The 27,231-nt window shown below is 49.4% G+C and overlaps 11 protein-coding genes across 11 annotated transcripts; 6 read left to right on the plus strand and 5 right to left on the minus strand.

The window, feature by feature from the left end:
• Nucleotides 1-829: 829 nt before the first annotated feature.
• On the plus strand, nt 830-2,974 carry EJ05DRAFT_482603 (uncharacterized protein; the record flags this gene model as incomplete). The annotated part of the gene is made up of 5 exons (XM_033745181.1): nt 830-1,080; nt 1,139-1,337; nt 1,385-1,586; nt 1,662-1,973; nt 2,025-2,974. 5 exons carry the CDS (start codon nt 830-832, stop codon nt 2,972-2,974), a joined length of 1,914 nt encoding a protein of 637 aa, XP_033604216.1.
• Nucleotides 2,975-4,020: 1,046 nt separating this feature from the next.
• EJ05DRAFT_482604 (uncharacterized protein) lies at nt 4,021-5,198 on the plus strand (the record flags this gene model as incomplete). Its single annotated transcript, XM_033745182.1, has 3 exons — nt 4,021-4,023; nt 4,234-5,013; nt 5,073-5,198. The coding sequence occupies 3 exons, from the start codon at nt 4,021-4,023 to the stop codon at nt 5,196-5,198; spliced, it is 909 nt and encodes a 302-aa protein (XP_033604217.1).
• A 985-nt stretch (nt 5,199-6,183) lies between these two features.
• Nucleotides 6,184-6,727, plus strand: EJ05DRAFT_482605 (proteasome maturation factor UMP1; the record flags this gene model as incomplete). Its single annotated transcript, XM_033745183.1, has 2 exons — nt 6,184-6,186; nt 6,263-6,727. 2 exons carry the CDS (start codon nt 6,184-6,186, stop codon nt 6,725-6,727), a joined length of 468 nt encoding a protein of 155 aa, XP_033604218.1.
• A 253-nt stretch (nt 6,728-6,980) lies between these two features.
• Nucleotides 6,981-8,362, minus strand: EJ05DRAFT_535115 (uncharacterized protein). Its single transcript, XM_033749228.1, has 3 exons — nt 7,661-8,362; nt 7,509-7,592; nt 6,981-7,453 (listed from the first exon to the last, which is right to left on the minus strand). The coding sequence occupies exons 1-3, from the start codon at nt 8,178-8,180 to the stop codon at nt 7,296-7,298; spliced, it is 762 nt and encodes a 253-aa protein (XP_033604219.1). The 5' UTR covers nt 8,181-8,362; the 3' UTR covers nt 6,981-7,295.
• Nucleotides 8,363-8,575: 213 nt separating this feature from the next.
• EJ05DRAFT_472732 (DUF92 domain protein) lies at nt 8,576-10,027 on the minus strand. Its single transcript, XM_033743241.1, has 3 exons — nt 9,751-10,027; nt 9,481-9,701; nt 8,576-9,433 (listed from the first exon to the last, which is right to left on the minus strand). The coding sequence occupies exons 1-3, from the start codon at nt 9,934-9,936 to the stop codon at nt 8,722-8,724; spliced, it is 1,119 nt and encodes a 372-aa protein (XP_033604220.1). The 5' UTR covers nt 9,937-10,027; the 3' UTR covers nt 8,576-8,721.
• A 241-nt stretch (nt 10,028-10,268) lies between these two features.
• On the minus strand, nt 10,269-11,614 carry EJ05DRAFT_530338 (putative glucan 1,3-beta-glucosidase). The gene is made up of 2 exons (XM_033748965.1): nt 10,909-11,614; nt 10,269-10,859 (listed from the first exon to the last, which is right to left on the minus strand). Exons 1-2 carry the CDS (start codon nt 11,433-11,435, stop codon nt 10,466-10,468), a joined length of 921 nt encoding a protein of 306 aa, XP_033604221.1. The 5' UTR covers nt 11,436-11,614; the 3' UTR covers nt 10,269-10,465.
• Nucleotides 11,615-12,019: 405 nt separating this feature from the next.
• EJ05DRAFT_482609 (phosphoglycerate mutase-like protein) lies at nt 12,020-13,790 on the plus strand (the record flags this gene model as incomplete). Its single annotated transcript, XM_033745184.1, has 3 exons — nt 12,020-12,128; nt 12,180-12,588; nt 12,641-13,790. 3 exons carry the CDS (start codon nt 12,020-12,022, stop codon nt 13,788-13,790), a joined length of 1,668 nt encoding a protein of 555 aa, XP_033604222.1.
• A 2,269-nt stretch (nt 13,791-16,059) lies between these two features.
• On the plus strand, nt 16,060-16,519 carry EJ05DRAFT_472737 (uncharacterized protein). Its single transcript, XM_033743242.1, has one exon. The coding sequence runs from the start codon at nt 16,208-16,210 to the stop codon at nt 16,400-16,402; it is 195 nt and encodes a 64-aa protein (XP_033604223.1). The 5' UTR covers nt 16,060-16,207; the 3' UTR covers nt 16,403-16,519.
• A 418-nt stretch (nt 16,520-16,937) lies between these two features.
• Nucleotides 16,938-17,805, plus strand: EJ05DRAFT_184792 (uncharacterized protein). The gene is made up of 3 exons (XM_033739620.1): nt 16,938-17,174; nt 17,278-17,631; nt 17,686-17,805. Exons 1-3 carry the CDS (start codon nt 17,128-17,130, stop codon nt 17,702-17,704), a joined length of 420 nt encoding a protein of 139 aa, XP_033604224.1. The 5' UTR covers nt 16,938-17,127; the 3' UTR covers nt 17,705-17,805.
• Nucleotides 17,806-20,984: 3,179 nt separating this feature from the next.
• Nucleotides 20,985-21,935, minus strand: EJ05DRAFT_491436 (cutinase; the record flags this gene model as incomplete). The annotated part of the gene is made up of 5 exons (XM_033745979.1): nt 20,985-21,113; nt 21,203-21,499; nt 21,563-21,619; nt 21,674-21,774; nt 21,842-21,935. 5 exons carry the CDS (start codon nt 21,933-21,935, stop codon nt 20,985-20,987), a joined length of 678 nt encoding a protein of 225 aa, XP_033604225.1.
• Nucleotides 21,936-22,619: 684 nt separating this feature from the next.
• On the minus strand, nt 22,620-23,643 carry EJ05DRAFT_472740 (kinase-like protein). The gene is made up of 2 exons (XM_033743243.1): nt 23,562-23,643; nt 22,620-23,489 (listed from the first exon to the last, which is right to left on the minus strand). The coding sequence occupies exons 1-2, from the start codon at nt 23,587-23,589 to the stop codon at nt 22,660-22,662; spliced, it is 858 nt and encodes a 285-aa protein (XP_033604226.1). The 5' UTR covers nt 23,590-23,643; the 3' UTR covers nt 22,620-22,659.
• Between the last annotated feature and the right edge of the window lie 3,588 nt (nt 23,644-27,231).

Consider the following 27,231-nt stretch of genomic DNA (forward strand, 5'->3'; position numbering starts at 1 on the left):
TTGCAGCATTGCAGTGGATGTGATCTGATCTTTGGCCGTGTGTATGAAGAGTGCTGTGAACAAGACAAGCATAGTTGGCCTCGCATGCCTTGACGGGTTCGTACCTTGGTCAATCAATTCCATAAGCTGGATAAATGGGTAGATTATCATCGTCAGGACAGCCGTTGAATAAAAGTAGGTGCTCTCACCAGATATTCACAGCGCGCAAAAAAACGCACAAGAGGCACAGGGGGCAAGTATACAAAGCACAAAACACAAGCACACACACACACATACACACACACACATACACACACACATTGCACACACCACCAACCCACCACCCTTCACCCTCTCATAAACCCAGTCGTCGGACAAGGTCAAGGGGCCCCCCAATGGACTGCCGTTACCGCAACTAAGAAGATATTGGACCCCCTGCTCGGTCCTAAGCTGTGCTAGCGCCTCAAGCAGGGACCGCGTCGCCGTTATTTAGGGAGGGCGCAATTTCGCCAAACCCTTTTACTTACGCGCCCCAGCAATATCCTCTCTTCTTCCTCTCCTACTTTACTTTTGACTGACACCTGCCCCTTCGTCAACTCATCTTCCTTCCTCTCTACCCTCAACACTACTTCCTCTTCAGAGATACCCGGTTACCTTTGTCCGTCACCTCGTGCTGCTTCACTTGCCGCATCGTACTCGTGTTCGACATACACGATCAACTTTTTGCTATCCACTTTGTAATCTCGCCGTTGCTACACCGCTTCGTCGTCTTTTGTTCTTGACGTAGCCGTTCAAGCACCTCCCTCACTTTTTCGACTTCCACTTTTACCATATCGCTTGAACATCAACAATGGCCGATTCTCAACAGCCCGTTACCGTCGCCGAGCCTGTGGTCGCTGAGACAGCAGCAGTAGCACCTATTGTCGAGACACCCACCATTGTCGAGCCCACTCCGGCTGCCACTGAGACTACAGCTGCAACAACTGAGCCTGCCACGACCACTGAGACCACAGCTGTTGAGGAACCAAAGGTCGAGGAAACCAAGCCCGTCGAGCCAATCAGCTCTGGTGTCCTCGGATACAAAGCCCCAGGTCTAGTCAAGTAAGCCTCGCCAGCTGGAGTTTCGGTGAAGAACTAGATCTGACACGCTACATAACAGGTCCCTCATCTTCTCAAAGAAGTACTTCTGGGTTGGTGACGAAGCAGTTCCAACCACCAGCTTGACCAGTTACCTTCGTGGCGAGAAGCCTGAAGTCGCACACCCAACTGCAGCATGGTCCTCACAAACTGGCAAAGGACTGCTGTACTTTGTCAAGCATGCCGATGACAAAAAGGCTCCTGCTGGTGTACTCAACCTGGTAAGTGCGAAAACTTTGCCCATTATGACTAGACTAATGCTCTGAAGTCGGAGGCTACAGACTTCCAGAAGGACGGTGCAGTTGAATTGTCACTCAAGCTACACGGCCATAAGCACTCCTTTCAGTCGAAGACGTCGGCCGAACGTGACGGCTGGTTCATGACCCTCGAGAAAGCCATCGAAGAAGCCAAGGCTGCTGCTGAGGGCATTAAATCAAGCGAGGGCTACAAAGAGACGCACGAAAAACTTGGTGAGTCGCTCTCAGAACTCAGGCGACACTAGCTAGCCACGCTTCCGCCCGTGCGACGCTAACATATCGCTCTAGCTAAGCCAGTCGGTGCCATCGCGGGAGCCGCCGCTGCTAAGGATGCCACGCCTAAGAAGAGCACCGATGTCAAACCCACTGATGATGCCACACGTGCTGGATCCAGCAGCTCATCTTCAGACGAAGAGAAGAAAAAGGAGAAGAAGACTAAGAGCAAGAGTCGCTCAGTTTCTCGCAAGCGCCAGAGTCTTTTCGGTAGCCTGATGGGCAAGAAGGAAGAAAAGAAGGAAGAGAAGGCTGAAGAGAAGGCTGAGGAAGAAACTGCTGCCAAGCCAGCGGAAACCGAAGCTTCTGCTGTTGATGGCACGACTGGTGAGTAAATGCAGGTTTGACATGTATCACCGTATAGCTCACCCGAAACAGAAGCCGCACCTGCCCCCGTGGTGGAGGAATCCAAGGCAGTCGAGCCAGCACCTGCTGCCGCCGAGCCTGCCGTTGAGACTGAGACGAAGCCAAAGCCTGTTAAGCGTGGATCCGTCTTTGGTTCCTTCTTTGAGAAGGTTCGTAGTCCAACTTCCGAAAAGAAGGAGGCCGAAGTTGCTCCAGTTGTCCCCGCAAAGGAGGGCGAAGCTGCCGTTGCCAAAGAAGAAACGCCTGCTGTTGTCCCCGCTCCAGCTGCTGAGCCTGACGTGCCGGTACCGTCCGCCGTCGAGGCTGCTCCTGTCGAGGAGACCAAGGCCGAAGAGAAGCCTGTCACACCCGCGAAGGAGAAGAAGGCGTCTCCGTTCGGCAAGTTCTTTGGCTCAGTGAAGGACAAGTCGAAGACCGCTTCTGACAAGACCGCACCCAAGGAGGAAACTCCAAAGGTCGATGAAGAAGCACCGAAAATCGAAGAGGTTACTCCTGTTGCTGCCACTGAGCCTATTGAGCCTGCCGTCGAGGCCAAAGCAGATGAGGTGAAGGCTGAGGAGCCCAAGACCGAAGAGCCTGCTAGCGAGGCCGCTCCTGTGGAGCCCAAGGAGAAGCGCCGTTCTTCATTCTTCGGAAACTTGACCTCAAACGTCAAGAAGGAGAAGAAGGCTGATGGAGAGACTGCTGAGGAGGCTAAGGACGAGAAGCACCCCTCGAAACTGAGCAGCCTCTTCCGCAATCCCAGCAAGGCTGTGAAGAGCAAGAAGGACTCCACTCCCAAGGCCGATGAAACCACTGAAACCAAGGAAGAGAAGACTGTTGAACCCGTCGCTGAGGAGCCCAAGGCTGAGGAGACCGCTGCTCCATCTGAGGCTCCCAAAGCCATTGGCGACGTTGTTCCTGATGCCGTGACTGTAGGGCAGGCCCCCACCACAACTCCCGCTGTCCAGGCCACTGCCTAAGCTTTAGTGGAACCGAAGCCTCAACGACCATGATGACAACGGGATGACGGAAAAGCCGCTTGTTTGACCGCCTCTTTGACAAGATACCCCAATGTTCACATTGGATTTTCACAGCATCAAAATCTCTCACACCTCATCGAAAAATCCTATCGACCTTTCCTCGTGTCTTTTAACCACCTATCCGACCTCGACACTCGTTCATACTGTGGAAATTATTGTGGCATTGATGTCTGGCGGGGTTATACTGTTGTATCCGATGGCCAAAGCCCGTTGGATGCACTGCGTTACTCTCCATTTTTATGTTTGTTTCTTTGTTCTGAGTTTCTAGATTGATACCACTGTCGTGTTCGGTTATTGCTTCATGCTCAATACCCCCTGATACCCTACTCCATATGAGTACGCACAGCCTTATCAGGTTTGTGTGAGCGGCCGCTAGGGCACCCTCACTTAATAATCTCTAATAGAAGATAGGTGGTACATTGGATAGATGATGCTTGTTATCGATGACCTCGCGAGCGCTTTGAGTGCCTGAAATTCCCGACTTACCATTAATTGGCGATTCGTCAGTCGTGGTCCGTGGACTCGTGGAGGTGCCCTGGTTGTAATTCGCTAAATCCTAGCAGACTTCTTGAGGTTTTCATGCGCATCAACCCTTGGTTTCCCTGCAGTCTGCCTGAGGTATGTAACACAAGGTGCAAGCGCAAATCTGCAGGTCATCATCGCACTTTCCAGTCGTTGTTCTAGTCGCAGAGGAGAGAAGAGCTTGTTAAGGTAATTAGCAAGCCACCTTAACTCCCAATTTGAGGTTAGAGCTCAGCCTCCGAGGGCGTTGGACTATGGGTCCAGCAGGCCTCGATCTCTCCTTGACCCTCTAGACCCCTCAACACCAACTCTCGCTCACGCGTTACTGCGCCCACTGGTGGTGTCTTCTCTCCTCGCACATACAAGACTTTATTCATGGTTCTCATCATCACTCCTTATCGTTGAGCTTTTTTCACACCTAACGAGGTAAAACAACTTGCTGCTGCGCAGCTGCAACATGCACGATGGTAAGTAGAGAGCACCGTACCTTATAGACAACTTCCATGGCAGAAGCAGTATGACTTGTTCTCTGAGCGATCTCGCACAATCTACCTTGCTTAGATAAGACCTTTGCGCGACCTTGAGACCCACCACTCTCGACCTTTGCGAATCACGCAGCCCCACGTCTTGTATTTAACTATCTTGACATAGAAAGCTAATCGATCTTTCCTTCCTAGGGCTGCTGTTTCTCTAGCGGCAGAAATACCAATGACTCCGGTAACCGCCCAGCCGGTGTCTCTTCTCAGCATATCGTATCTTCACAGAATATAAATACGTTCTCTCCGCATCAGTCCTCCTCTGCCGTAAACGATACCCCACGCGCTTCTCACAGTCGTCGACCGCTACAGGCCTCGGAGACGGACTCAGTGCGCTCCATAGCTCCAAACAGTCCTCTTAAAGCGATACCCTCTGCTCGCCGATCACATACGCCACACAAAGAAATATGGACGCTTTCAAGACTGCGGCGCGAAAGAGAAGAGTACTTCGACACCCGCACCAGCGGGCGGTCTGAAACATGGCTCGTTGTGCGGAGCATTACGACTATGATACGCGACGGGAACGTCTCTGAGGCTCAGGCCATGCTCGATGCGGCCGGCTGCACATGCCCGACAGGAAGCTTGTGGAAGGGGGTTTGGGACGAGCTGGGTGCATACTATCCTGTTCCCGAGTGGGTCGTCGTCGAACCGGAGGAGCTGGCAGACGAAACAGACGATGACGAAGGCAAAGGTACCGCCGGCACCGGAGAGCCAGAAGACGTAGATGAGGAGGGCAGGACAGCGCAAGAGAGAAAGGACGAGAAAGGCAAGGGCAGGGCCATGGCAGTTACGGAGTCAGATGCTGGAAAAATAGTAAAAGTGCGGGCGCGACTAAGCGATCGATCAACAGATGTGGTGATCAAAATAGGACAGGATGAGAAGATCAGCGTTCTGGTGAGGAGGATAAAGACGGCTGCTCAGGTATGTTGAGTTATCTGTCCTGTGGCTTACTTCTTTGATTTGGCTGACCACAATGCTAGTTACCAGTGACCACAAAGGTTAGAATCGGCTACCTTGGCAGAATACTCCCAGAACAACAGTCTCTTTCATCTCAAAACTGGAATCCTCAGCATATCGTCAACGCCCTGGTATTTGAGACCGAGTGATTGGCCACTTACATCACAGATATCACCCCTTGATCTCTCTACAGTTCGTTCTGGATTTTCGCACACCCAATTATCAGCCAAAAGCGCACTGTACGGTCCATTCTTACCCGGCTCGAAGTCTCTCAAATTCTCGCCGTCTACCGTGCTTCACAACCACGAGCATAGTTGAGCAATTCTGTGCATATTCCTACTTATATCTTCCTTGGGATCCGAAGCCGATACCACCCTACCCACAAGCATGGCGTTTGGATAGGATTCCCTTCTTTTACGAGTTTTGGACCAACCCTCTGGACTGTTTTCTGTATGGGCCTGTTACTACGGTGGACACATGATACCCGGATTATATTTTGGTACTTTAAGCTCGCCTTCATTCATTGAATATCGCGAGACAATTACATACGTGTGCGGAATACGAATACATTGTGTATCTATAGAATCTGGCTCTCGAATGAAAGATTCTACAGAGCCACTGCTTTCATACCAGTTTGGAGTAACCCCGTGACTTCACTCGCGGGCAATAACGATACCATCTCATCGCTTCAACCTCCTTAACATCACCCTATCATAGTCAGAGAGATATGACTATATGATGAGAAAAGAACACTCATAGTGTCTGCCCAACAGCCTGTTTATGCAGCCATCTTCATACCTTCACCGATATGCATCATCTCGATTGACAATTTTTTCGCACAAGATAGTCTCTTCTCCACCTGTTCGATGTGAGGCTGCTACTTACATGGAGGATTGAGATCGCGAATATCAGAACTGAATTGTGTCGTGAATGGATTATTGGCTGCTTAGTCAGTACGATATTTGCCAAGACGTGCACAGGCGGGTTCACAACTGCGGCCTTGAGCTCCGGACAGCTTCAAGCTATCAACCATCAATCCTCGAAGCATCAAGATCGGGCCGCCTCAGCCATTTATCTCTCGCTACCTCGAAGACAACAGCCGTATCTCGTTGTAACTCTTACACCACCGCAACCATGGTATGTCCTTGTGCCAGGAACAGCAGCATCCTCGATCACCACCATCATCATCACTATCATGAACTAACATATCCAGTCTCTCCGCATCGCCCCAGCCGCCGCCCATCCCTCCCAAACAAACCCACACAACTCCGCCCCCTCAGCTCCAGGCGTCCACGACACCCTCCGCGCAAATCTCGGCCTCACCGCCGCCATCAACCCATCATCCTCGCAAGACCACCTCCAACCGCTCCAGTCCTCACATCCGCTCGAGGCCCGCCTCACCGCCTGGCGCGCCACCCAAGACAACCTCAAGATGCAGATGCTCAGGCGCCAATACGGCATCGCGGAGCCGGTACGACGGGGCATGGAGATGAAGATTGTGCAGGCGGGTGAGTGGAGGCCCGCGGCGCTTGGGGCGAGTGCTGGGGTGCACAGTGATATTCTGGCGGGAAGGGATGCTGAGGTTGGGTGGGAGGATGTGTTTACTACCGGTGCTGAGATGCGGGATGGGCCGGATTTCCATACTGAGATGGAGCACAAGTTGAAGATGCATTCGTAGAGATTGAATTAGTGGAGAGAATAGAAGGCAAGCAGGGGCGATAATGCCAGCTTGAGTGAATGGATGAGAGATCATGCTATGTGCCTGTAGATTGGCACCTTCTCACGCACTGAAGCATCACGCTTAGCTGTACGATATATCAAAGTATAGATCAAATCAAATCAATCAACATCAAACTACGACACCGAAGCATATGTGAGGCAGTCGAAATGGCGGTCAGTCTATCAACGATCATGTCTTCCAACATGTTTCAATGTGAATAATCTTGCGTGATGTCATTGCATATCTGATGATGCTATGTCTTCCTTCAATGTACCAAACATCCATTGTACAGCATTACACCCCTACTCCAAACGATCGATTATAGACGCGCCCATTAACATATGACGAATATGTCCGACCCAACAGACTGACATAAAACTTTGTTACCAAGCGCCGTTGCACAATGCGAGACTGAGAGGTCCAAATGTTGCAAAAGAGAAAGAATGCCTGAGTGTCGTCCACCTGGTGGTGCTGCGGTAAAAACGAGCTGAATATGCAGTTCTGATAGGTCCAAGAGCATTACCAATTATAAAATAACACATCTGCATCCGGTAGTACGTTCTTCCCCGTCACGGTCGCGGCCAGTACCACCTTTGCCAGTCCTTGCGTCTTCATCGTCGGCTATTTCCTGGGGCTTGATCGTCATATGTATCACATTTGGGGTCTGCTGTTGAAATCGACATTCTGTCGAGAAGTTCGTCAGTTATATATATCGTAGGATGACTCTCTACTAGCATACCTCTCAGTGGCGTCTTATCGTCGAGCATCCTCCCAAAATGAATTAGGCGGATATAACTTGGCGATGTCGGTCGTGGTTCCCATTCTACTCACCGCCACACATGTCAGCAGTCCGCTCATCTAAGAAATCTATGCTCAATGGAGGAGTCGAACCTTCACGCCAGTCTCGCCATATCAGCTCCTTGAGTGTGTATACGCTAACGTTGAAGGGGTTCATGGACTCGACGTTGACATTACGCTTCTTCAAATATTTCTCATCGAGCCTATATGGATGTCTTGCGCCCGTCGTTAGGAGTAACGTTATCATCACGGCCGGACCCGCCGCCGGATCTGTTTTTATTACGGGATTATCTGATGACGGACCAATGGCCTCGGTTTCTAATCGTTTAAGGCCAGTGGGAGGACGTGGCTTAGATTCTGAGGTTCTTGTCTCTATTTCTGAAGAAGGGCCTTCCATAGTGGTCTGTGGTATCGACATTTTGGGTTGGGTCTGTGAGGAGATGCCTGTCGATAAGGCTGCGGCATCGGTGGTGTCTCCGGAGACTTTGGCTGAACTCGAAGGTTGCGACTGTAGGTCGTTCATTTCGACTGCACTGGACAGTCGCTTGTCTTGCAAATGTCTCGTGGCTTCAGGGAGGTCAGCGGCCAGGGCGGTTGGAGACGTGGAGGCCATGGATGACGGGTATAGTATGCGGCAGACCAGGGAGCAGAGCGCAAGGCTGCGACGGCTAATGAGTGGATTTATACGTGGTACAGAACGCAAATGTTCAACTAGAGATAACAGGGACGCTGGGATGAAGCTCGTAAATGCGATGCACTTATGAAGTCAGACCTGAGAGGATTACTGTGTACATGTCACTACCCACGACTAACAAACGCTTGCCTCAATCGTCCTGTCCTTCCTGGGGAAAGTGGCCTGAGCGCTCGCGCAGGATTTCGGAAGCTAATAACCGGAACTAGCACTGCTGCTGCACAGAAACTGATTGTACAGTATACGCAAATATCCCAGCCACTTGCCATGATTCATTCTCCGAATGTCTTCTTACCACCAATGACATATATTACACTATTTCTGGTAGGGTGTATCCATAAATAGAAGTGGAATTCGTAAATATCTAACTTCCGCTGCTTTTGTCTGCTTGACATAATGCTATTGCCTCTTTCGGAGATTTGTAACCCAACATCGTTTTCATTTGCGTGAGAGTCCCGGTGCTTCAGCTGACGAGGCTGGTATAATCTAATGGAACACCCCAGCTTATTGCAGCCACAATCATGGCTCCGAAACTGATTGTTGTTGCCATCACAAAGTTCACTGCGTTATTGTCCAATATGTCTCGACCAACCTCCAGCTTTCTTGTCTCCTTGACTTCTGCTGCCTGAGACTGTCGCGATTTGTTCTGTCCTCTAGTATTGGCCGCGTTACTTTGAGATATCGCAGAAGTATGACCCTCGCTGCTCAGGCCTGCTCGCTTGCCGCGCGTGCTATCCCCAGCGTGCAGCAGAACCTTTCCTCCTCCTGCTCCTTCGACTACCAAACCGCTATGAGTATCGACTACACTAGCCTGTAGCAAAGCTCCTAGTAGGGAGTCTAGAATGGTCCCACAGAAGCCAGCTGCGGTCATAGCTCCAAGATATAGAATCCTTTGCTCCCATGTCCAAGAGCCCTCCATTTGAGTCGAAAGTCTTGCTGCACCACTAAGCTTTGCGGTAGCCGAGGAAGGCGGATTACACCATGGTATGAGAATAGAGGAGACAGCGGATATGAGGAAGGACCCTCCGAAGCCAGCAAGTAGCCCGGCGAATGTCACACCTCCATTTGTGCCTTTGGGTACAACCTTCCACGGTGCTGTTATGAGTCGTGGTGCTGTGGAAGAAAGAATCCCGAGTTCGGACGAGAGGGTATCAGCGGTAACAGCAGCATAATTTCTACATGCCATTAGTCCCAACTCGTGAGTACTTTGACTCCTGCTTACGCCACTATCCCAACGACAAGAACATCGCTACCGCGTCTCCAACAGTGTTCGTTGGAGAAGTATTTGCTTCTCGGTCCCTGGCTGAGTACCCACGTATGCAGTAGTATAAGGATACTTGCAGCGAGGGAGTTGGCAAGGACCTGTGTGTGAGTTCTTGCGCCCTCCCCTCCGGAAGAGCCATTGGCCGACTGTGTTAGTCGGGCTTTGATCTCGTGTTTCACCTATCTGGATTGAGTCCTTTGCTCTGTAATAGAGTTCCGAGCATCTCACCTTTGTAGCTGCCGTTCCAGCGAGAAAGAAAGTCGCTAAAAGTGCGAAGAAGACACTCCAAGGGTGAATGGCATGAGTTATAGCTGTTACGAAAGCAGTGACTATACCTAGTGGAGTGAGCGACTTTCGAGAGTATGCTCGATATACAAGAGCCGAGATAGCAGGTACTGCAATGATTGGCTTCATAGCTCCAAGAAGCCCACGGTCCGGGGAGATGAGTTGTTGTATTCATTGAGGGTCTCGCGCAAGCGCTGCTTATTCCGGCCTTTGCCCGCTAAGTGCGTCATGAGATACCCAGGAGCTACCAACGCGGAAGTCTACGTGTTTATAATAATAGCTCCAGATCAGATGATTCTACATTGCTCAAAAACCTCGCCCTCAGCATGATACTATACTATAAGCTTCATTATAAACGCTATAAAATCCTGAACTCCATAAGAGCAACACAGAACACCTCTAAGGTTGGAAACTCTATATTGATCGCGTACTATAAGCTATGCTAGACATCATACTTCTCAACCATCATGTTATGCATGTATGGAAATCCACCAACTTATTTCAGCGCAAGTCTCGAACAGTGCCCAGTACCGGCTAAGAATACAATCTCATAAAAGAAAAATGATCCACTAAATGTGTATCCCGCTACACCCTCGCCTCTATTTGTTTACGTGCGCCTTCGATTGCCATTGATGTCAATATACGCCAGACACGGGTTCTAGATCTTGTTGCAGTCCAATTCGAACTTGGGTGTGCGATCAGCCTTCATCACTCCCCACTTAGTCTCGTCTTTGGCCTGACCGTTGTCACCAACACTGCTGGGCTTCCATGGCTCGTCGAATGCCTCAAATGAAAATACATTGTAGCCCCAACCGATGAGACCGCAAACACCCTCATCGTAGTATCTTTTGGCGTTGTTTGTGCCGGCTTTGGCATCTTCGTAGTCGGTTGCTCCGTCGGTGGGCCAACCGGTCTCACCATTCCAGAGTTCAATGTTGGTGTTACCGGCAACGGATTGGATATGTTTAAAAGCTTGCATGAGGTCGTCAGCGTAGGTGTGGGTTGCATTGTTGATGTCTTGGCCTTGCCAGTATCCGAAGGCGTTAACGAAGCTACTCTATGATCAGTGTGTGTGAGAGCTGTAAGGCTCGGAGGACTCACATCATATCGACGCCCCCCTTGATGACGGCATCACCAGTTCCATCAGCCCACTTGTTCCATGAGTCGGCAGTGCCGACTTTGATCTTGTCGCCGAGCATGCCCTTGACTTCCTTGATTTTGCTGAGAAGCTCCTCACCGGTGAAGTTTCCACGATAAAGAGTCTCCGATCCGACCGTTACACCATAGATCTGATCGGCGTAGTCGCCAGCATGTTCAGTGATAGCTTTGGTGTCTGCATCAAAAGACTCCTGCACATCAGGCCAGATACCCAGCACGACCTGAAAGCCCTTAGACTTTGCAGCTGGGAGAATATTCTTGGCAGCATCGCAGTCGGAGGCAGCGTATCCACGGACCAGTTTAGACCCGGAGTGGGAAGAGATGGCTTCGAAGTCAGCCTCGTAATCGGATTGAGACTTGCAGTTTCCATCGCCCATCTTAGTTCCCAATGCAAAGCCAAGAACGCCATCAGCGGAGACAACTGTAGGGGCAAAAATCGCCGCAGTAGCGGCAATAGTAGCGAAACGCATCGTGAAGTATTGAGGCGTGGAAATCGATGAAATGAGCGCTAAAGGGTCGTTCAAAGTCGAAGAAAGGTCAAAAAGAACGTAGATTGCCAACCAGAGCTATGTAACGTAAGGTAAAGTCTGAAAGAGAGCGTCTGAAAGAGTGTAAGACGCAACGAGGAAGTAAAAGTGCGGAGAAACAGTGACGAGATGCAGAGTGGAAGTTGGAGAAGGGGGATTTTGGTTTCGGCCGCTGGGCCTTGGCGGCTGCATGGAACTCCAATCTGCAGGAGGAAAATCCACCTGGCCAGAAAGGGGAGTTTGGCGCTAGCGTCCGTTTTGGTCTAGCTCTTATACTTGTGCTCAAATAAGCTCCAACGCGTACCCTGATGGACGCAGACGACTCTGAGACTGCGTCATTCCGGCCGTCGTGTATGTTTGCTTCGACTGCATCTACACAAGACTCACTGACCCAGTCGTTTACCACAGAGCCGGGCTCCATTGTGTATCGTATCTCTTCACCCAGAAGAGCAACTCACTACTAGTCGTGGTCGTGGTCGTTCAGGTATAGAGGAACACGGAGAACGCAGCTGCCAAAAGAGCTTGTCATGCAGAAGCTATTGTCATATCTATTTCTCACTGGCAGCTCTGCCCTTGGTGCATTGGCTTTAGATGATGTCCCAGACTATTTTGTTACTGACAGGAAGCATTTTGCTGGTGAGAGTACCGAGCTATGATTAGTTCACTGTACTGACAACTGCTGTATAGGCCCTAAAGCCACGGGCATAGCTCCGTTCCTCCGTGCGACAAATCCAGCACCATTCCCTGGCGTGAGCTACATCCCAAATTCGCCATTAGAAACACAAGTGCCCATAGCGGGTAACGATCACAATGAGAACATATTCGAGCTGTTTGGCCACCTCAGTCACTATTTCCCCAACCCAGAAGGCTTTGGTGTAGACGAGCATTCCTTACCGACAGGTGCGCAGATCACATGGGTCAATATGCTCTCGAGGCATGGGGCACGATACCCAACTTTGGGTAGCGCTGCATTTGCATTCGCAGACAAAGTCAAAAACTTGACTGGTACATTCGAGGCAAAAGACGAATTAAAATTTCTGAATGACTGGATATTCACATTGGGCTATGAAATACTAGTTCCAATTGGTAAACAAGAGTAAGGACCGGAAAACTGTGAGCTGCCGTCAGGAGGACTGACTATTTTCAAGACTCTTCGAATCGGGCACACTCCACTACTATCAATATGGCCATCTCTATCCGAATGATGGTAACAAGATAATTGCGCGCTCTACAACGCAAGATCGCATGGTTGAATCTGCAGAGTACTTTCTCGCAGGATTTTTTGGCCTGGGCTGGACACAGAATGCCACTCTTGAAGTTATCATCGAGAAGCCAGGGTACAACAATAGTCTCGCCGGCTACTTCTTATGCCCCAATGGCAACAAGCCAGCAGCACGGCAAGGGGACCACGCATCCGCACAATGGATTGCTTCATACCTGGCTGATGCCACCGAAAGACTTGATGCGAAGATACAGGGCTTCAACTGGACAATAGCAGACTCATACGCTGCGCAGACCCTCTGTGCATATGAAACCGTAGCCCTTGGCTACTCTGCTTTTTGTGGTCTCTTCACGCTCGACGAATGGAAAGGACATGAGTACAGCATCGACCTAGCATTTACCGGTAACAATATGTTTCAAAGTCCGGTCGGTCGCGCTACTGGCATAGGTTACGTCCAAGAGATCCTATCACGACTGACGCATCACCATTTGCAAGAACCGACCGGTCAGGTGAACATCACCCTCGACAATAACACTGTTACCTTTCCACTGAATCAGAGCCTCAATTTAGACTTCTCACACGACACCAATATTGCTCACATTCTCACGGCGTTCGGCCTCACCCAGTTCGCTTCCCCTATCTTACCTACCGACCATATTCCACCCTTGGACGAACGGCCGCTAATAGTCTCGCATCTGACCCCCTTCGCTGCTCGTCTAGATATTGAAGTCATCTCCGCCCCTTCGCCAGTATGTCAGTCTCGCTCGGAATGCACATACGAGACCAACGCATTTGGAAAACCAAAGGATCAGCCTACTCAGTACATACATTTTATATTAAATCAACGAACTATACCCCTAGGGCGAAGTTTCGCTGAGTGTGGCGAGCGAGACGACGGCTGGTGTGAGTTGGGAACGTTCTTGGATGTCCAGAAGGACTCATTGGAGAGAGCTGAGTTCGAATATTCGTGCTTTGGAGAGTACGATAGTGTACCGTATGGAAATATCAAGGATGGCGTGCCGTTGAAGAAGGAGACAGAACGGGAGTATCGGCCAGATGAGCAGATCGAGCTGTAGCTCGTAAGTTCCTGGCGACATTTATCTCACAGCGGTTCTCGAAGCGTATCATAAGGCATTAGCAGTTGAAGTGATACATATGGAGTTCTAGAATGGGAGCTCCTGCCTCCAAGAGGTCTAACAACTGTTGTTCTTATCTAGTCAATACTAAAAGGTAAGATGCATTGTTTAAGCTGCAATGGCCGAACGTTGTATCTTTCTTTGGAAGCATGAGTCTACTAACTTTCATATGGATAGACTTAGTCGCGTAAATCGCTGAAGATCCAGACTCATACCTCATAGCAGATGTAAGGCAAACGAGCTCAGAAAAAATAAAGGTCACAATCATTGATGGCTATGTTGCGAACCAGTCAAGATGATCTATGGCATTGAAACTCCTAGCTACTCTTTAACCCCCTGCTCACCAACTCTTCTTCTTTTTCTCTCCAGGGCTATTGGCAGGATCTAATCTCCCCAAATTCTGAATTCTCACGCAATGATGACTCGAAAATAGGTATTTCCTCCTCTAGAAGCCCTATAGGCGCTAAAACCATCGGTATACACCAAGATACCGTCCCTCATTTTGGCGTTCGGAGCCATGTAGCTATCAAAAACATGGTGTCCTTTTATAATCGTCGCCGAACTGTGTGCAAGCTTTAACGGTAAGCCCATCTGTTTAATACTAGCCTGGTTAGCAGGCATATGGCTCCATTCAATGTTGACTATGTGCTCTAGCAGGATATGAATCAGAAGTCCATATGCCTTCGTGATTGCCCTGCCATGGCCCACTTGGTATGCCTTGGGATTTGTGCCATATTCAGGCTAGTCAACCAGATATTTCAGAGAGTCAATGTGGTTCCCGGACATTGCTGCACGGAGAGAATTCCAGTGTAGGCAAGTATGTGTGTTATTCTGACCAGGTAGGAGGATCCATCCAACATAATTCTGTACAGATGTGCAAGAATGTCAGCATTTGCGATGGCATTAGGAATCATCCTGATCACGGCTTGATTAGGTTGCATAGTGTGAAATGCCAGCACTCCGTAGGTCACAGCAAGCTCGATGGCGCGAAAGTACATTATGGCCAGGCCACCTTCTGGTATCGCATGTACAACGATGATCTTGCGCCTTGCAGCGCTCATGCCAGGAAAGAGGTAATTCGAGGAATTGGTATTGCCTGCAACTGTAGGAGCGAAAACTGCATAACTTATGCCGAACCCAAAGTCTTCGACCAGCGTATCGGTACCAGTATCGAGTCCATTGAGTGAATAGCGCCGACACGTACTGCTATGTCAAGCCGTATTCTCAAATGATCCTAAATCTTGAGATGTGCAAGATACGTGTGTTATTTACCAGAGAGAACGATATTACACAACACCGAGCCATCGTCCCCGGAAAGGGGGTCCGCAAGAGACAAGCAGAAGGCCACTAAGTTCGTATATACAGTCCTCGGTAGTGACCTCACTGTAGTAATTAGGCATCACTCAGTTGCCGCGATAACCGTATTTCTTCAGTCCAGTTCCGAAATTTCGGCACATCGGCCGGGATTGATAGACGATGACCATCCCCTGAGCCCTTCGAAGAGGCGTGACGCATAGATTATTTGAGCGATATGTGTATCGAACCACTGTTAGCTCATTTGTTAGCCTGGTGAATATAGAGTGGAGTCAGCTAGCATGTTCACCAAGCGAAGCCGCAGCACACATGTCGGGCCAGCTTCGCGAACTACGTCTCCAAGAACGCTCAAAGAGTTCCAGCGGAAGTCTCAGAGATTTGTAGCATGGTGCGTTCCCACAAAATTGCCAAGATGCATAAGTTTGGCGCGTCTAGGGTCCATTAAAGTAGTCTAGTTCCCTACACCGATGATCGATGCTCTAGAAAATTTCAGGCTTACAGAGACACTACAAACCACCGGTGTCTAATATAAGTGGTTTACGTCAGTTATTAGAGTTGACCTTGACTCGTCACATCATGTTTAGATATACTTGAGCACCGATACATACTTCACGATGGGCGACTCCTGTCGTTGTGACCTTAGCCTCATGGATGTTTGAAGCTGGTCCGTGGCTTTATGTGGTCATGGATGCCGCAACGTGGCGAGGGCCTGCGCTCGAGTGGAAGACTATCTCCGGCCCGACTAGACCATGGAGCTTCTCAGGTGTGTTTCCTGATATTTACATGTTGTAGAAGGTTCTGGTTCATGTTAAGCTCTAATATAAGGATGATTAGGTTCTAGTGGAAGGATTCGATTTCGAGGACGATAAAACAAACTACTATACAATAAACTTTAAGCGATCTGGGCTATCCTTGTAAGTTATGATATCTCTTATCCATAGCTCCCGAGTCCCCGAGATCCCGAGCCGAGGCCACACTTGCGCTTAACCATCGCTTCACATGCGCTGTTTTCACCGGTTTCGTGGGTTATTTTGACATACAGTATGTTGACTACAAGATTGATCGCAATCTTGATTGGCTACTCTTCTGTGACACCTCTTCAATATCTTCTTGTGAGTCTTCACGTCCGAGTTGTCACTCGGCGGATTTGCAGGTCAATTGTGCCTTCCGTGGAGAAGTCCTGGTCCTGTGGCATGGACGTTGTGACATTTGGAACACGCCGCGTTGTGTTATCTTAGAAAGCCCAGTCCCGCCGTATGTTCTCGGAAGCCCCGCTGGACATTGATGGTCCGGAGAAAAGTCCTGGCCGTGAGATGTGCTTAGATTCGAGCGATCTAGGGCGCTGCGATTCTCGCTGAGTCCTGACGCTATCTTCCGAACCAGGGTTCGCTGGATAATATGTAGAAAAATCTATGTGCAAGGGGATCCTTCTCGGACCCACCAAAATGAAACTAGCCTCAATATATGCGCCACGCCGTTGATATCCAGACCACTACCAATGCTTAGCTACGTTGCCCAATACGTCAGTATCTGGTACGGGCCTTTTCATACCATGGTACCAAAAGTTCCACTCGAGGCATAGGATCTCGCTGTTTCATGTTTCCTGGGATCTGGTCAAGGGACCGTTGATTCATTGGCAGCTACTGTTGGTGCATGTACGGCCACAAACCCCATCAGTAGTGTATACGTACTAGTCTTCCAATGTTTCCAACTTCCTTTCTGGCCATTTCACAATAATTTCCGCACTGACGACAGTTTAGCAATATGCAGATCTCTACCAGGTCTCGGATTGAACCGTATAGAGAGAAAGGCTCGTATAGACCTTGAAGTATAAGATGCCCGTCAGGCCTACTCGACAGAAATCTTGATCTGTATTGTGACAACTGAGGCAGGCTCCTTTTAAATTCGTTCATTCTTACAACATCGACTCTCGTTTCTATCAACAAACTTACAAACAACCATCATGCACGCTGTCACTATTTTCATGGCTGCTCTAGCCTCTTTTGCCGCGTAAGTGTAGTGTGGCCCTCCTCTTCTCAGACTCCCCCCTCCACCTATGTATCTTCCCTCTTACCCAGCATTCGTCGAAGGACGACTACTAATTAGTGGTCAGTGCTGCCCCTACCCTCAAGGGTAGCCACCTTTTTTTCGACGTTGACTACGCTCACCCGAGCCACGCTTCTACACCAAGCCAGGCTCCTACTCCAAGCTATGCTCCACAACCAAGCCATGTAGCTAGTGGGCTACCACAACACAGCGGAGCCTCGAGCCTCCCAAGCAGCTATCCGAGTGGCTATCCAAGCGCAGTCCCAAGCGGTGTCCCAAGCGGTGTCCCAAGTGGCGTCTCAAGCGGTCTTCCCCAACCACCAGCGCCAACTGGTCCTGTCACTTGCTTCGACGACTTCGACTGCTGGGTGTTGCCAGGAAGCAAGTGTGTCGGCGGATCCAAGGATACATCCTACACTGGGTATATACCTTCTTCCAGTAGCTTCCACCTATCCTTAACTGACTGTTCTCATAGAATCTGCAAGGCGCAATAGATTCAATGTTGTTCGTCGCCTTAGGCCGGGTCTAGGGTTCTAATTTGGACACCCGTTTTGATAGATGTCACTCTTTTTGGTATTTGCCGAGCAGGCGGCACATTGCTGGACAAACGAAATAATTCAGCGATGACGCTTGAGACCCCTGTACATATTTATGATGGACTTTGACGTATGATGCTGTCGCATTCGTCAGTTCTCCTATGTCAAACGAGTCATCACGGCTTTTGAGCTTGATGAATATAACTTTCTAACAATGATATCTACCCTATCCTTAAATATAGTCACATATCTTATCACTGTTACTCTTGATGCCCTAAAAGATTATGTTCACCTCTACCACTCCTTCCTTCTGCGTGTTCGTTTGACTGGGCGGTCGGTCATAAGCCTCGATGGCCACAACAGAAAGTTACATAAAATCTTGCCTTTCTTTCTTTTAGAGTCTGACAGATCATAGTCCTTACCTTTGTGTGCTCTTCGAAAGCAATTCGCAATCTCTCAAGGCTACACAGGTCAGTAAAGAGCTTCGAAGAGACACATATCGTGACGCACAAATATAGGGGTAAATAGATGAAGCCAATGCATACTAACTGCTTTGACATGTCAAGAACTAGGCCATAACCTCCCACCTACCTCTGACGCTTCTACAGGTGTGCACAGAGAGAAGAGGATCACTTGACTTGTATACATACATCCTGATACACTGTTTGGAATGACTGCAGCACATCTTGAAACCCTACCTACTTGTTTGGTTTGTTTGTGTACAAACTGTGTTATGTCTTGAACCTCTAGTCTAGAAATCTAAGGAGCTTGTGCGTGAATGTGAGCCTGTCTCTGAAATGACTCTATTGAGGTGTTACGGTGTGACGTCTCTGCATCCATACAGGATGTCGAGTATATCCTCTGTTGTGATCGTGCTAGAGTCGATGGGGGCAAGGTATGATAGCCTATATAAAAACATAAGGTAACATAGCTAATCAAGGAAGTATTAGGAACAAGTCTCAGTGCAAAAGATATAGTTGCCCCAGAGTACATATGTAGGAGTCGTCTGATGGGGCAAATACGGCTATATCAAAGCTGAATATTTGGGTTCCATGACACGACAACGCCATCGGATTGCAAAGCCTTACCAACACAATACAAGTACCTTATTAGCACGACTCTTTAATGTCTTCTTAGGTTAGCCAAGAGCGATGGAGAGACTGGGCAAGCCGAGTATATCCATTTCCGGCGCTTGAAGCCCTAACGCCAGAGTGCTAGTTTGTCTAGCTTTATATGTCTTCCCTATCATTCATGATGGGCGTGGATGTAGTATATTTAGTCGTCTCTAACGCCCGGTATAGACTAGGCAGAATGAGCTTAAAGGGCAAAACTCGCCAGTATGATCCTTGTTCAGTCCTTCGAAGACACGATTGTATGTGGAGACTGGAGTGATTCTTACTTCATTATCACTTCCTCGCACTCCGTTCTCCAATTTATATGGTGTTCCAATACACACTATATCTCTGTCTTCTTCAAATACATTCTCTTCAGCTTCTACCAAGATACGGTCGCAAAAAAAAAATCGAAAATTTACTATCTACGACAAGCCAAAAAAAAGGGGTCACAAATCGTGCAAAAATACAAAAGGCTCAAGCCCAGAGTCGAACCCTGGAACCTGCGCCTCTGCTCCCCTGCAGATACTTAGCTCCTTCATCTGGTGCTTTGCTTCAGTGGTAGGTCAGGTCGTTAACCAACTAGACTATTCTCCCACTGGGGTTATGAGAACCGTACTCGTTAGATTGATTATATACCTATCTGAAGCAAGAGTGTGTGCGTTCCGCCATGGTTGCGGCACGTGCAGCCTACCACCGTTCACTGGCTATAATGGACCGTGCTCAAGCTATGGATGTAAACAATGGTAGGTTCTGCACTGCTCGGCCGGACAGTCGCCGTTCGAGCTTGGATCGTGGTACCAATTTCTCGGACAAGGGATGCTGATGTCGCGCTGTTGTTTTAGTATGACGAATCACACTGACTTGATTCTTTCGCATAAGGCCATCGAAGGACTTCACGGAGGCATGCGGCGATGAATGCATGCCACTGTGAGTTATCTTGCATGATGGAGGCTTCCAGCGCCCTTGAAACCCCATCCTTCGTAGCCTCGTACTCTTGCAGGTACCATTGTCCCACCCCCTTCAATATGTTCCATCCCCGCAGTGTATCCGTGTAACTAGAATCCCTTACTTCGCAGGGGGTTGAGTATTTGTGTCCAGCACGTCTGCCTGTAATAGAGTCAGCCCTGGATTGCGGCTGCAAACAGCACACTCCCGTTCAAGCTGCCCTGAATGTCGTTCGACACCCTGACGTCAGCTGAAGTGTCGACAGTTCCTTCCCACCGCTGCGTGGTCCGGGTCGATAATTAAAAGTGACCACCATCTGCGCTACCTCAACCTCAGCGACAAAGACGTCCTATTCCTCGGAGCCCATCTACATGCTCAGAAGGGTGAACTTCAAAGCTATACGTCATGACAAGGTCGCTCGTTGCCACCAGTCGCTCATATATGCGGGACCTTGCGAAGAAGTGCTCTGCACAGACAATCGAGGCATCATTGGCATGAGGTGGAACTAGATGATGGTAACATCAGCAACCATCCATTAAAAACACATTACGTTGATGAAGATGGCACATACACAAGCATGGGAACGAGCATGGTTGGAGTCTATCAACCCAGAGTACACGAACACCCACACCAGCTCGAAGCTGTCACAGCCACGGTCCTCTCTCTCCCCTGCGTCCTGCGTTCCGTCCCGCACAACCTCAAAACTCGCGCATAACAATCCCCACTTTTGTCTTTAAGGGGTCTCGCACTTAGAGGCCGTAGTGGTTTCTAGGACCACCCGACGGTGAGAAAAGAGTCCGAGAGAATGGAGATCAGGATGGGCGAGTCATTATTGGAAAGACACACATAGGTCTTGTAGATAAGAGTCCCTCAGTTTCGGAATGGATAGGAGGATTTACCTTGGATTATGTTGGGACGATGCATGATCTTTCATACGTACTCGGTCTGCTGTTCGGCGAAGCATTTATGATAAGGATTCAGGTCGTTTCTTCTGCTAAGCGAGGACGTCAATCTAACATGACTGTGGTGGTGCACTTGAACGAAGAAGTGACAGCAAGCATGAAGAGACGTGACATATTGACTTCTATACAAATGCAACTTCGGCACGAGCTGACACGTAGATGGAAACAACTAGACTCTACCAGCGACACGACCACATGTCTCAAGAGTCCCCTAGCCTACGACGTTCCTCTAAGCTTACCAGTCACAAACTGCGTGCCCAAGTTCTGCGTGCTGGCATCGTTCGGATACTGGAGATGCTGCTGGTTGATGCCACGCCCGTGAGTGGTATCACAGACACCATCGCCCTACATAGTGTCAGCAAGATGCAACAACAACAACAACAACCACAACCGAGTCTTCGAAACGGGCGGAGGGTAGGGCCGGGGCGACCTACAAAAATGCAAACATCCAGCGTCTTTGAAACCCAGTTGCTCGGGATTCCACGAGACCCAGCGGCAGAGAGCCCGTTGACATTACGCGTCGTCGTGCCGCCCATGTTGTCCACATTGCAGGTCAACCCAGACTTGTGCTCCGGGTCGCCGATGAGGAAGACGCCCTTGACGGCGTTGAAGGCGTTGCCGCTCAGCTGGGACAGCGCGTTGACCGTGGCCGCAGCACCCTGGGAGTAGCCCTCGAGGATGAAGCATTGGTTGGGGTTCGAGGAGAGTTCGGCGTTGATCTCACGGATGATCTGGCACATGGAGTTTGTTTAGTATGAGGGGGATTGGAAGGAGAGATATGTGGCTGCACTGACGTCTCGTGTACCGGCCGATGACTCCTGGTTGAAGCCAGCTGCGTAGACAGTGTTGTACTGAACAACAATGTCAGTCTGCGGTTTATGGAACGCGTTCTATGCATATCTTACTACTCTGCCTCCGGAGACTTGTTGCTGGATGTTGGCGTTCATGGTGCGGAAGCCAGCAGATGGTCCTTGAGCTTCACCAGTACCACGAGTGTTGATCAGGGCTGATGATGTCTGAAGTCAGCAAGGCAAGATTGGAGGCCTCATACTGCCAGATGGGTGTTTGCTTACTGTAGCTAGTGCAAGCAGTCTGCCGACTCTCAACAGCAAGAGAAGACGCCAGAGCCGCCAGACTGAGGCATGCACCAAGGATTCTGTACGCCATATTGTCGAAGAGGGGAGTGTCAATGTACGGCTGAAAAGGATAGTATCAGAATCTTTGTGATATAGACATATAGACTGCCTTTATATACACCAGCCTGCACGCAGTCATATAAGGCGTCCAAATCCGCTCGTAAGCAATGATCGCCATAACACACTCATTATAAGAGACATTATTGCTCTAGTGTACCTTCGAAGATAGAAGACCTGCTCGAATCAGAACGTAGCTCTTATGATCGTGGTAGATCGGCAATGGAACCACCAGTTTGCTACCCCAGAATGACTGTAAGCGAAGCTTTGTAGAGCCGTGAGCCGAGACGGTTGTTGTCGAAGAGGGCATCATTGTATCCCCACTATTCACTCTTGCTAAACGAGATATAGGTCGAACCCCGAAGCTTGTTTCCTTAGCTTGTGTTAGCCTTGTGCTGGATGCGTGGCACTCTCCGTCTTAGTCGATGGAATAGAGAACGTTTCCGCTTCCGGATAGAAGACCAGACTTCGGCACATCAGATAGCAAACTAAGCTTAGACTACTACTGTCATATACTATGACTATAATATCATAAAGATTTTATGTATATAAGTCTACTGTTCTATAAATATAACTCTTATTAATTAATTACAATATCTTATAGAAGCCTATATCATAGAGAGAAGATATATTATTCTTATTACTTAGAAATTATTAAGCTCTCTATTAATATAAGACTATAGCGAGACCAGTTAGGACTAGGAATTGGCCTTATTACGTTTTATTCTATTTTCTAATAAGCGCTTCATAACATCGATAGTCATCTTAGCCGATTCAGCTTCCTGTCTCCAGCAGAGTATGATGATCTCTGCGAAGGCCACGTCGTCTAGTCCTGGAAATACTCCATCCTTATACAGTTCCCCCACCTGATCGTCAGTTAGCTCTTCGTACGGCTCGTGCCCTGTAACAATGAAGTAGATTGTCGAGCCCAAAGCAAAAAGGTCCTCTTTGACCGTCACTTCACCCAGGTTCGGCAGCCTGTATCTTACTCCAGGAGCAACCGTGGCCTGCGAGCCATCAAGGGAAGATCCGCCAAAGTCACAGATCCTCAGGCTAAGATCGATATCGAGCAGGCAATTATGCGGCCCGACATCACCTTGAATAACGTTATGCGAGTGTAGAAGCTCAACGCCCTCAACGACCTCTTTTACCCACTGTTGCCTCTGCAATGGCGATATCTCCTGTCCATGCTTCTGAACGTATGCCTTGAGATTGCCATTAGGCATGTATTCCAGTGTCAAGGCATGGCTGATAGGGTCCCAGTGTTTCATTCGTACCAGTCGGGGGTGTGCTCCAAGTCTCTCATAGATCTGCGCCTCGACCGCCATCTCTTTCCTACAGTCTGATGCCGTAGGACGGCCCGTCCAAGGAGACTTGACCACATCTCCCGAACCAAGACGTTCTACAAGTCCCGTCGCCCCCCCGGCTAGGAAATCGCCCTTCCCCTCGATGATATTGACGATTGGGCCGCCCTGAGGAGTGATATCGGCTTCGCCGCTCACTCCGTCTAGGCTCGTATGATCATAGGCTGCAAGTGTAAATGCGCGTAGGGATTAGCTTGCTAGTGTAATGATGGAAAATCTGTGAGGCAGCTCTATACCTTGCAAGACTGCTGCCTTCGAGGTCATTGTTTTTTGAATGTAGAGTCGTTTCACAGTTCACTGAAAGTGTAAGTCAAGTGCAGAAGACGGTCAAGCTCAGGTCGACCAGAAACAGCAGCAGCGCAAGCTCGTTCATTGGTGGCGGCTGACACCATCCATTGATGAGCTTGGCGTTTTTCGTTTTCACCTATGCATGTATAACGTATACCTCTCTATCTCTATTATAAAGTCTATATATTATAATATCTATATAGCTGTATAGGCTATAGTAAGGGAATTAAATCCATATACCTTTTTAGACTTTAAGCTCTTTAGTCTAGTCTATAATGAAAGAGCTAAATTCTTAGAAAAAAGAAAGAGTAGTGAGAATAGAAGATTAAGTTATGATGATAACATTAATTTATTATTATCGCTATACTCTAGTTATATCTATCATCTAAGCTCAGATGTACAAGTCGCGAGGGATCGTCACGGCTGTCAGGATACCCACGACGGCCCAGGCCGTCGACATATACCTGAACAATTAATAGCTCAGACTAATACCAAGCTCATAAGCCAACAAGCGCTCGGACTTGAACCACTGGTAATTACGACATCGCCACGCATCGTCTGTCGGTCAGCTCCAGAACATCGCATTCGACGACATGACATGACATGGCTCACCGCGCGTCTGCTCTGCTCTGCTCAACTCACCATCCATCCAGCCCAGCACGATCCGCACGTCGACCACGGCCCGGGCCCGCACGCACAGTGGGATGATGAATGCAAGAGTGTTCAAATGCCAGCCACTCGAGCAAGCAAGCAAGCAAGCAAGCAAGCAAGCATACATGCATGCACGTAGATCGATCGGACGGGTACACACCAGCCGAGGAGGCGAGCGCACACACAGACAGACCCGAAACACCTACTACTTCTTGCTGTCTTTGTGTGTATGTGACGAAACGCCCACTTCTTGCTGTCTTTGTGTGTATGTGTGTGTATGTGTATACGTATGAGAAGCTACTGGATCTATCTACTTCTACTTCTACCTCTACATCGACAAAGACATTTCACGAATAGACAAATAAACAAACCCACACAAACACCCAACCCATGGCACTATACTATAATCCACCTCTCCATCCATCCATCCCTCTCCAAACGCATCAATAAACATATACCGCACAACCACAACCTCACACCAACCCCCCCTCTTCCCACCCACAATAACACCAACACGCTAAACCCCCAACACAAAGCAAGGAAAGGGCCCAACACAACGCAGCGGTGAGTGTGTGTGTGCGTGTGTGTGTGTGAAAAACAAGGCAAGAAAGCCGCCGAATCGAGCCATGTACGGATTGGCCCATGGACCTACTGTAGATCAGCGGTGTCAAAAGTCAAAGTGGCAGCGGAGTCGACTAATTACTGCGCGTGCGTTTGGGGGGCGGGAGGCGGGGCAATAGACGCAACATATCCAACGTGGGGGTTGTGGGATTTGAGTGAGTGAGGGGTTGGGTGAGGAGGGGTGAGTGAGTGGTGAGAGTGGTAAGAACCCAAGTATTGAAGTGAGGGGGGCATCAGTGGATAGCAGCATCGCATCACATCATCCCACAGTCATGCCCGGACCAGGCTACTAGCTACCTATCTACCCTACCTACTACCTACCTAGCTAGGTACTCAGTACAAACAAAAGGAAGGAAAGGAAGGTTATCACGTATGAAGGAAGGAAGGAAGGAAGGTAAAGCAAGCGCAACGCTTTACCCAAGCGGGCAAGTGTATGCGGGCCTATTTTTTTTTTTCCTTCGTTGTTGGAATATTTCCGAATACTACATACAGTACATACATACTATTTGATACTACTTGATGTGTGGGCGTGGATCGCGATCGGGGTGGGTGTAGTTTGTATAGTGGGGTATAGATAGTTTAAGGTAGGGAGGGTAGAGAGAGAGGGCGATATAAGGCATATACTGGACTGTGGTATACATGCATAGAGGCCGCATCGATGCGTGCGTGCATGACGCGTGGATCCAAGGAGTGGAGTGGGAGTGGAGTCGGGAGTGGAGGGGTGGTAGGTGGGCAGATGACAGATGACAGATGTCAGGTAGCAAGCAAGACATTACATGTAATTAAGGCAGCGAGGAGGCATTACAGCAGAGAGATTAGAGAGATTAGAGAGAGAGAGTGTGTGTGGATCGGAGTGTGATAAAAGTATCATGTCTTCATTTCATTTCATTTCAAGCAGGAATAATGCGTGCGCGCAAACGCAGTGCTTGAGAGAGAGGCGCGTTGGGAAGGGGGTATCCGAAACTAAACTAAAAGGCCTTTCAATAAGCCCGAGGCCTTGAGACCAAAAAAGGAAGAGATGTAACTACATGACGCCTCACTCATGCGGCGAGGAGGCAGGATTCATCAGGATTTCATTAGAGTCCAGCATGGTACCGGGAAAGCAGATAAAGACGTAGACGCCCTCCACGCGCCAACGTGGGGTTGGGGGAACGGAGATGCACCGCTAGGGAAATGCTATATTACTCCGAAGATGCGGTGAATGACATGAATAACGCCGGAATAAATGATGTTGGCTATGGTAACGATGCCGATGCCGATGCTGATGCTGATGCTGATGCTGATGCAGATGCCGATGATGATATGATGCGCAGTGCAAGTAGATTGCTATGCTGCAAGAGTAATAGGAGAAATAAAATAGATAGATTGATGATGCGGGGGGAATAGCGACAAGGCGGAGGAGGCGGAAGAGGCGGAGAAGGCGGCGAGGAGAGGCGAGAGTGATTTGAGTGATATGAGGCGTGTGACTTGAGAGAGGGAGTAGCACTGCTTCGCCACGGGAAATTGTCAGGCATCAGGCATTAAATGGGCATCAGGCGTCGAGTGTCAGGCGTCGAGTGTCAGGCGTCAGGCAGGCGCGTGTAGAGCAACCAGCAAGAAGACAGCTGCGAATGCGGCGTAGATCGGGCATTGTCGGGGGGCGATGTCGGGGTCGGGTTGCGGGTGAAGTCGGCGAGCTCGCGTATAGCTAAGCTAGGTAGGAAGGTCCAGTAGAGTGAGTGGGATGTATGTATGTGTGTGGGTGGATGGACTGGCGGTGGGCAGGCAAGCCGAGTGAGTGAGGGGTAAACAGTGGCAGCTCAGAAACATGGAACCCTTTGTTTCGGCTTCCAAAGCACATGCAGCTGTCACAAGCATCCAATACTTGCGAGCCTGTGTTGCTTTGTTGCTGAACGAAAATGCCATCCTCGTTGGGTCCCGCGTCGCGTGTTGGCGTCGTATCGCGCGCGGCCATTCTCGCCGTACGGAGGGTAAGACTTTCTGGTTGCGGCTCTCTGGCTCCCTGGAACGACTAAACGCCGATGTTGGCCGCTGCTTGTCTTGTAATTGCGGTGAGCAGGCCGCGTTCTGATTGATGGAGATGCAGGATGAGGTGAGCGGTCAGGATGGTTCATGTCCACGTAAGGTCAGATAGCTGTGCAACACCACCCACCCACACACACACTGCACACTCTACCGTGCAGGCTGTTGCTGGCTGCCGTATTCGCGTTTGCCGTCCATCCAGATGCGGCAGTTGTGTGTTGTCGTGTAGCATGTTGTTGTTTAGTTGTCGGATAATGTCTGTGTTGTCCATCTACGCCGAGTTCACCGAAGTTGTGACTCAACATCCATGCGTTGGTCGAGCCT

Source organism: Pseudovirgaria hyperparasitica (assembly GCF_010093815.1).
Source record: "Pseudovirgaria hyperparasitica strain CBS 121739 unplaced genomic scaffold EJ05scaffold_2, whole genome shotgun sequence".
NCBI classification, from domain to species: domain Eukaryota; kingdom Fungi; phylum Ascomycota; class Dothideomycetes; order Acrospermales; family Acrospermaceae; genus Pseudovirgaria; species Pseudovirgaria hyperparasitica.

Coding starts and splice junctions, on each gene's coding strand:
- EJ05DRAFT_184792 (XM_033739620.1), top strand. CDS start 17,128: ATGCACGCTGTCACTATTTTCATGGCTGCTCTAGCCTCTTTTGCCGC. Junction 17,175..17,277: donor GCTCTAGCCTCTTTTGCCGC/GTAAGTGTAGTG, acceptor ATTAGTGGTCAG/TGCTGCCCCTACCCTCAAGG.
- EJ05DRAFT_535115 (XM_033749228.1), bottom strand. CDS start 8,180: ATGGCCTCCACGTCTCCAACCGCCCTGGCCGCTGACCTCCCTGAAGCC. Junction 7,593..7,660: donor ATGGCGAGACTGGCGTGAAG/GTTCGACTCCTC, acceptor GGCGGTGAGTAG/AATGGGAACCACGACCGACA. Junction 7,454..7,508: donor CGATAAGACGCCACTGAGAG/GTATGCTAGTAG, acceptor ACTTCTCGACAG/AATGTCGATTTCAACAGCAG.
- EJ05DRAFT_472732 (XM_033743241.1), bottom strand. CDS start 9,936: ATGAAGCCAATCATTGCAGTACCTGCTATCTCGGCTCTTGTATATCGA. Junction 9,702..9,750: donor CTGGAACGGCAGCTACAAAG/GTGAGATGCTCG, acceptor CAATCCAGATAG/GTGAAACACGAGATCAAAGC. Junction 9,434..9,480: donor CTTGTCGTTGGGATAGTGGC/GTAAGCAGGAGT, acceptor AATGGCATGTAG/AAATTATGCTGCTGTTACCG.
- EJ05DRAFT_472737 (XM_033743242.1), top strand. CDS start 16,208: ATGTTGACTACAAGATTGATCGCAATCTTGATTGGCTACTCTTCTGTG.
- EJ05DRAFT_530338 (XM_033748965.1), bottom strand. CDS start 11,435: ATGCGTTTCGCTACTATTGCCGCTACTGCGGCGATTTTTGCCCCTACA. Junction 10,860..10,908: donor AAGGGGGGCGTCGATATGAT/GTGAGTCCTCCG, acceptor ATCATAGAGTAG/CTTCGTTAACGCCTTCGGAT.
- EJ05DRAFT_472740 (XM_033743243.1), bottom strand. CDS start 23,589: ATGACCTCGAAGGCAGCAGTCTTGCAAG. Junction 23,490..23,561: donor GAAGGCAGCAGTCTTGCAAG/GTATAGAGCTGC, acceptor TTACACTTGCAG/CCTATGATCATACGAGCCTA.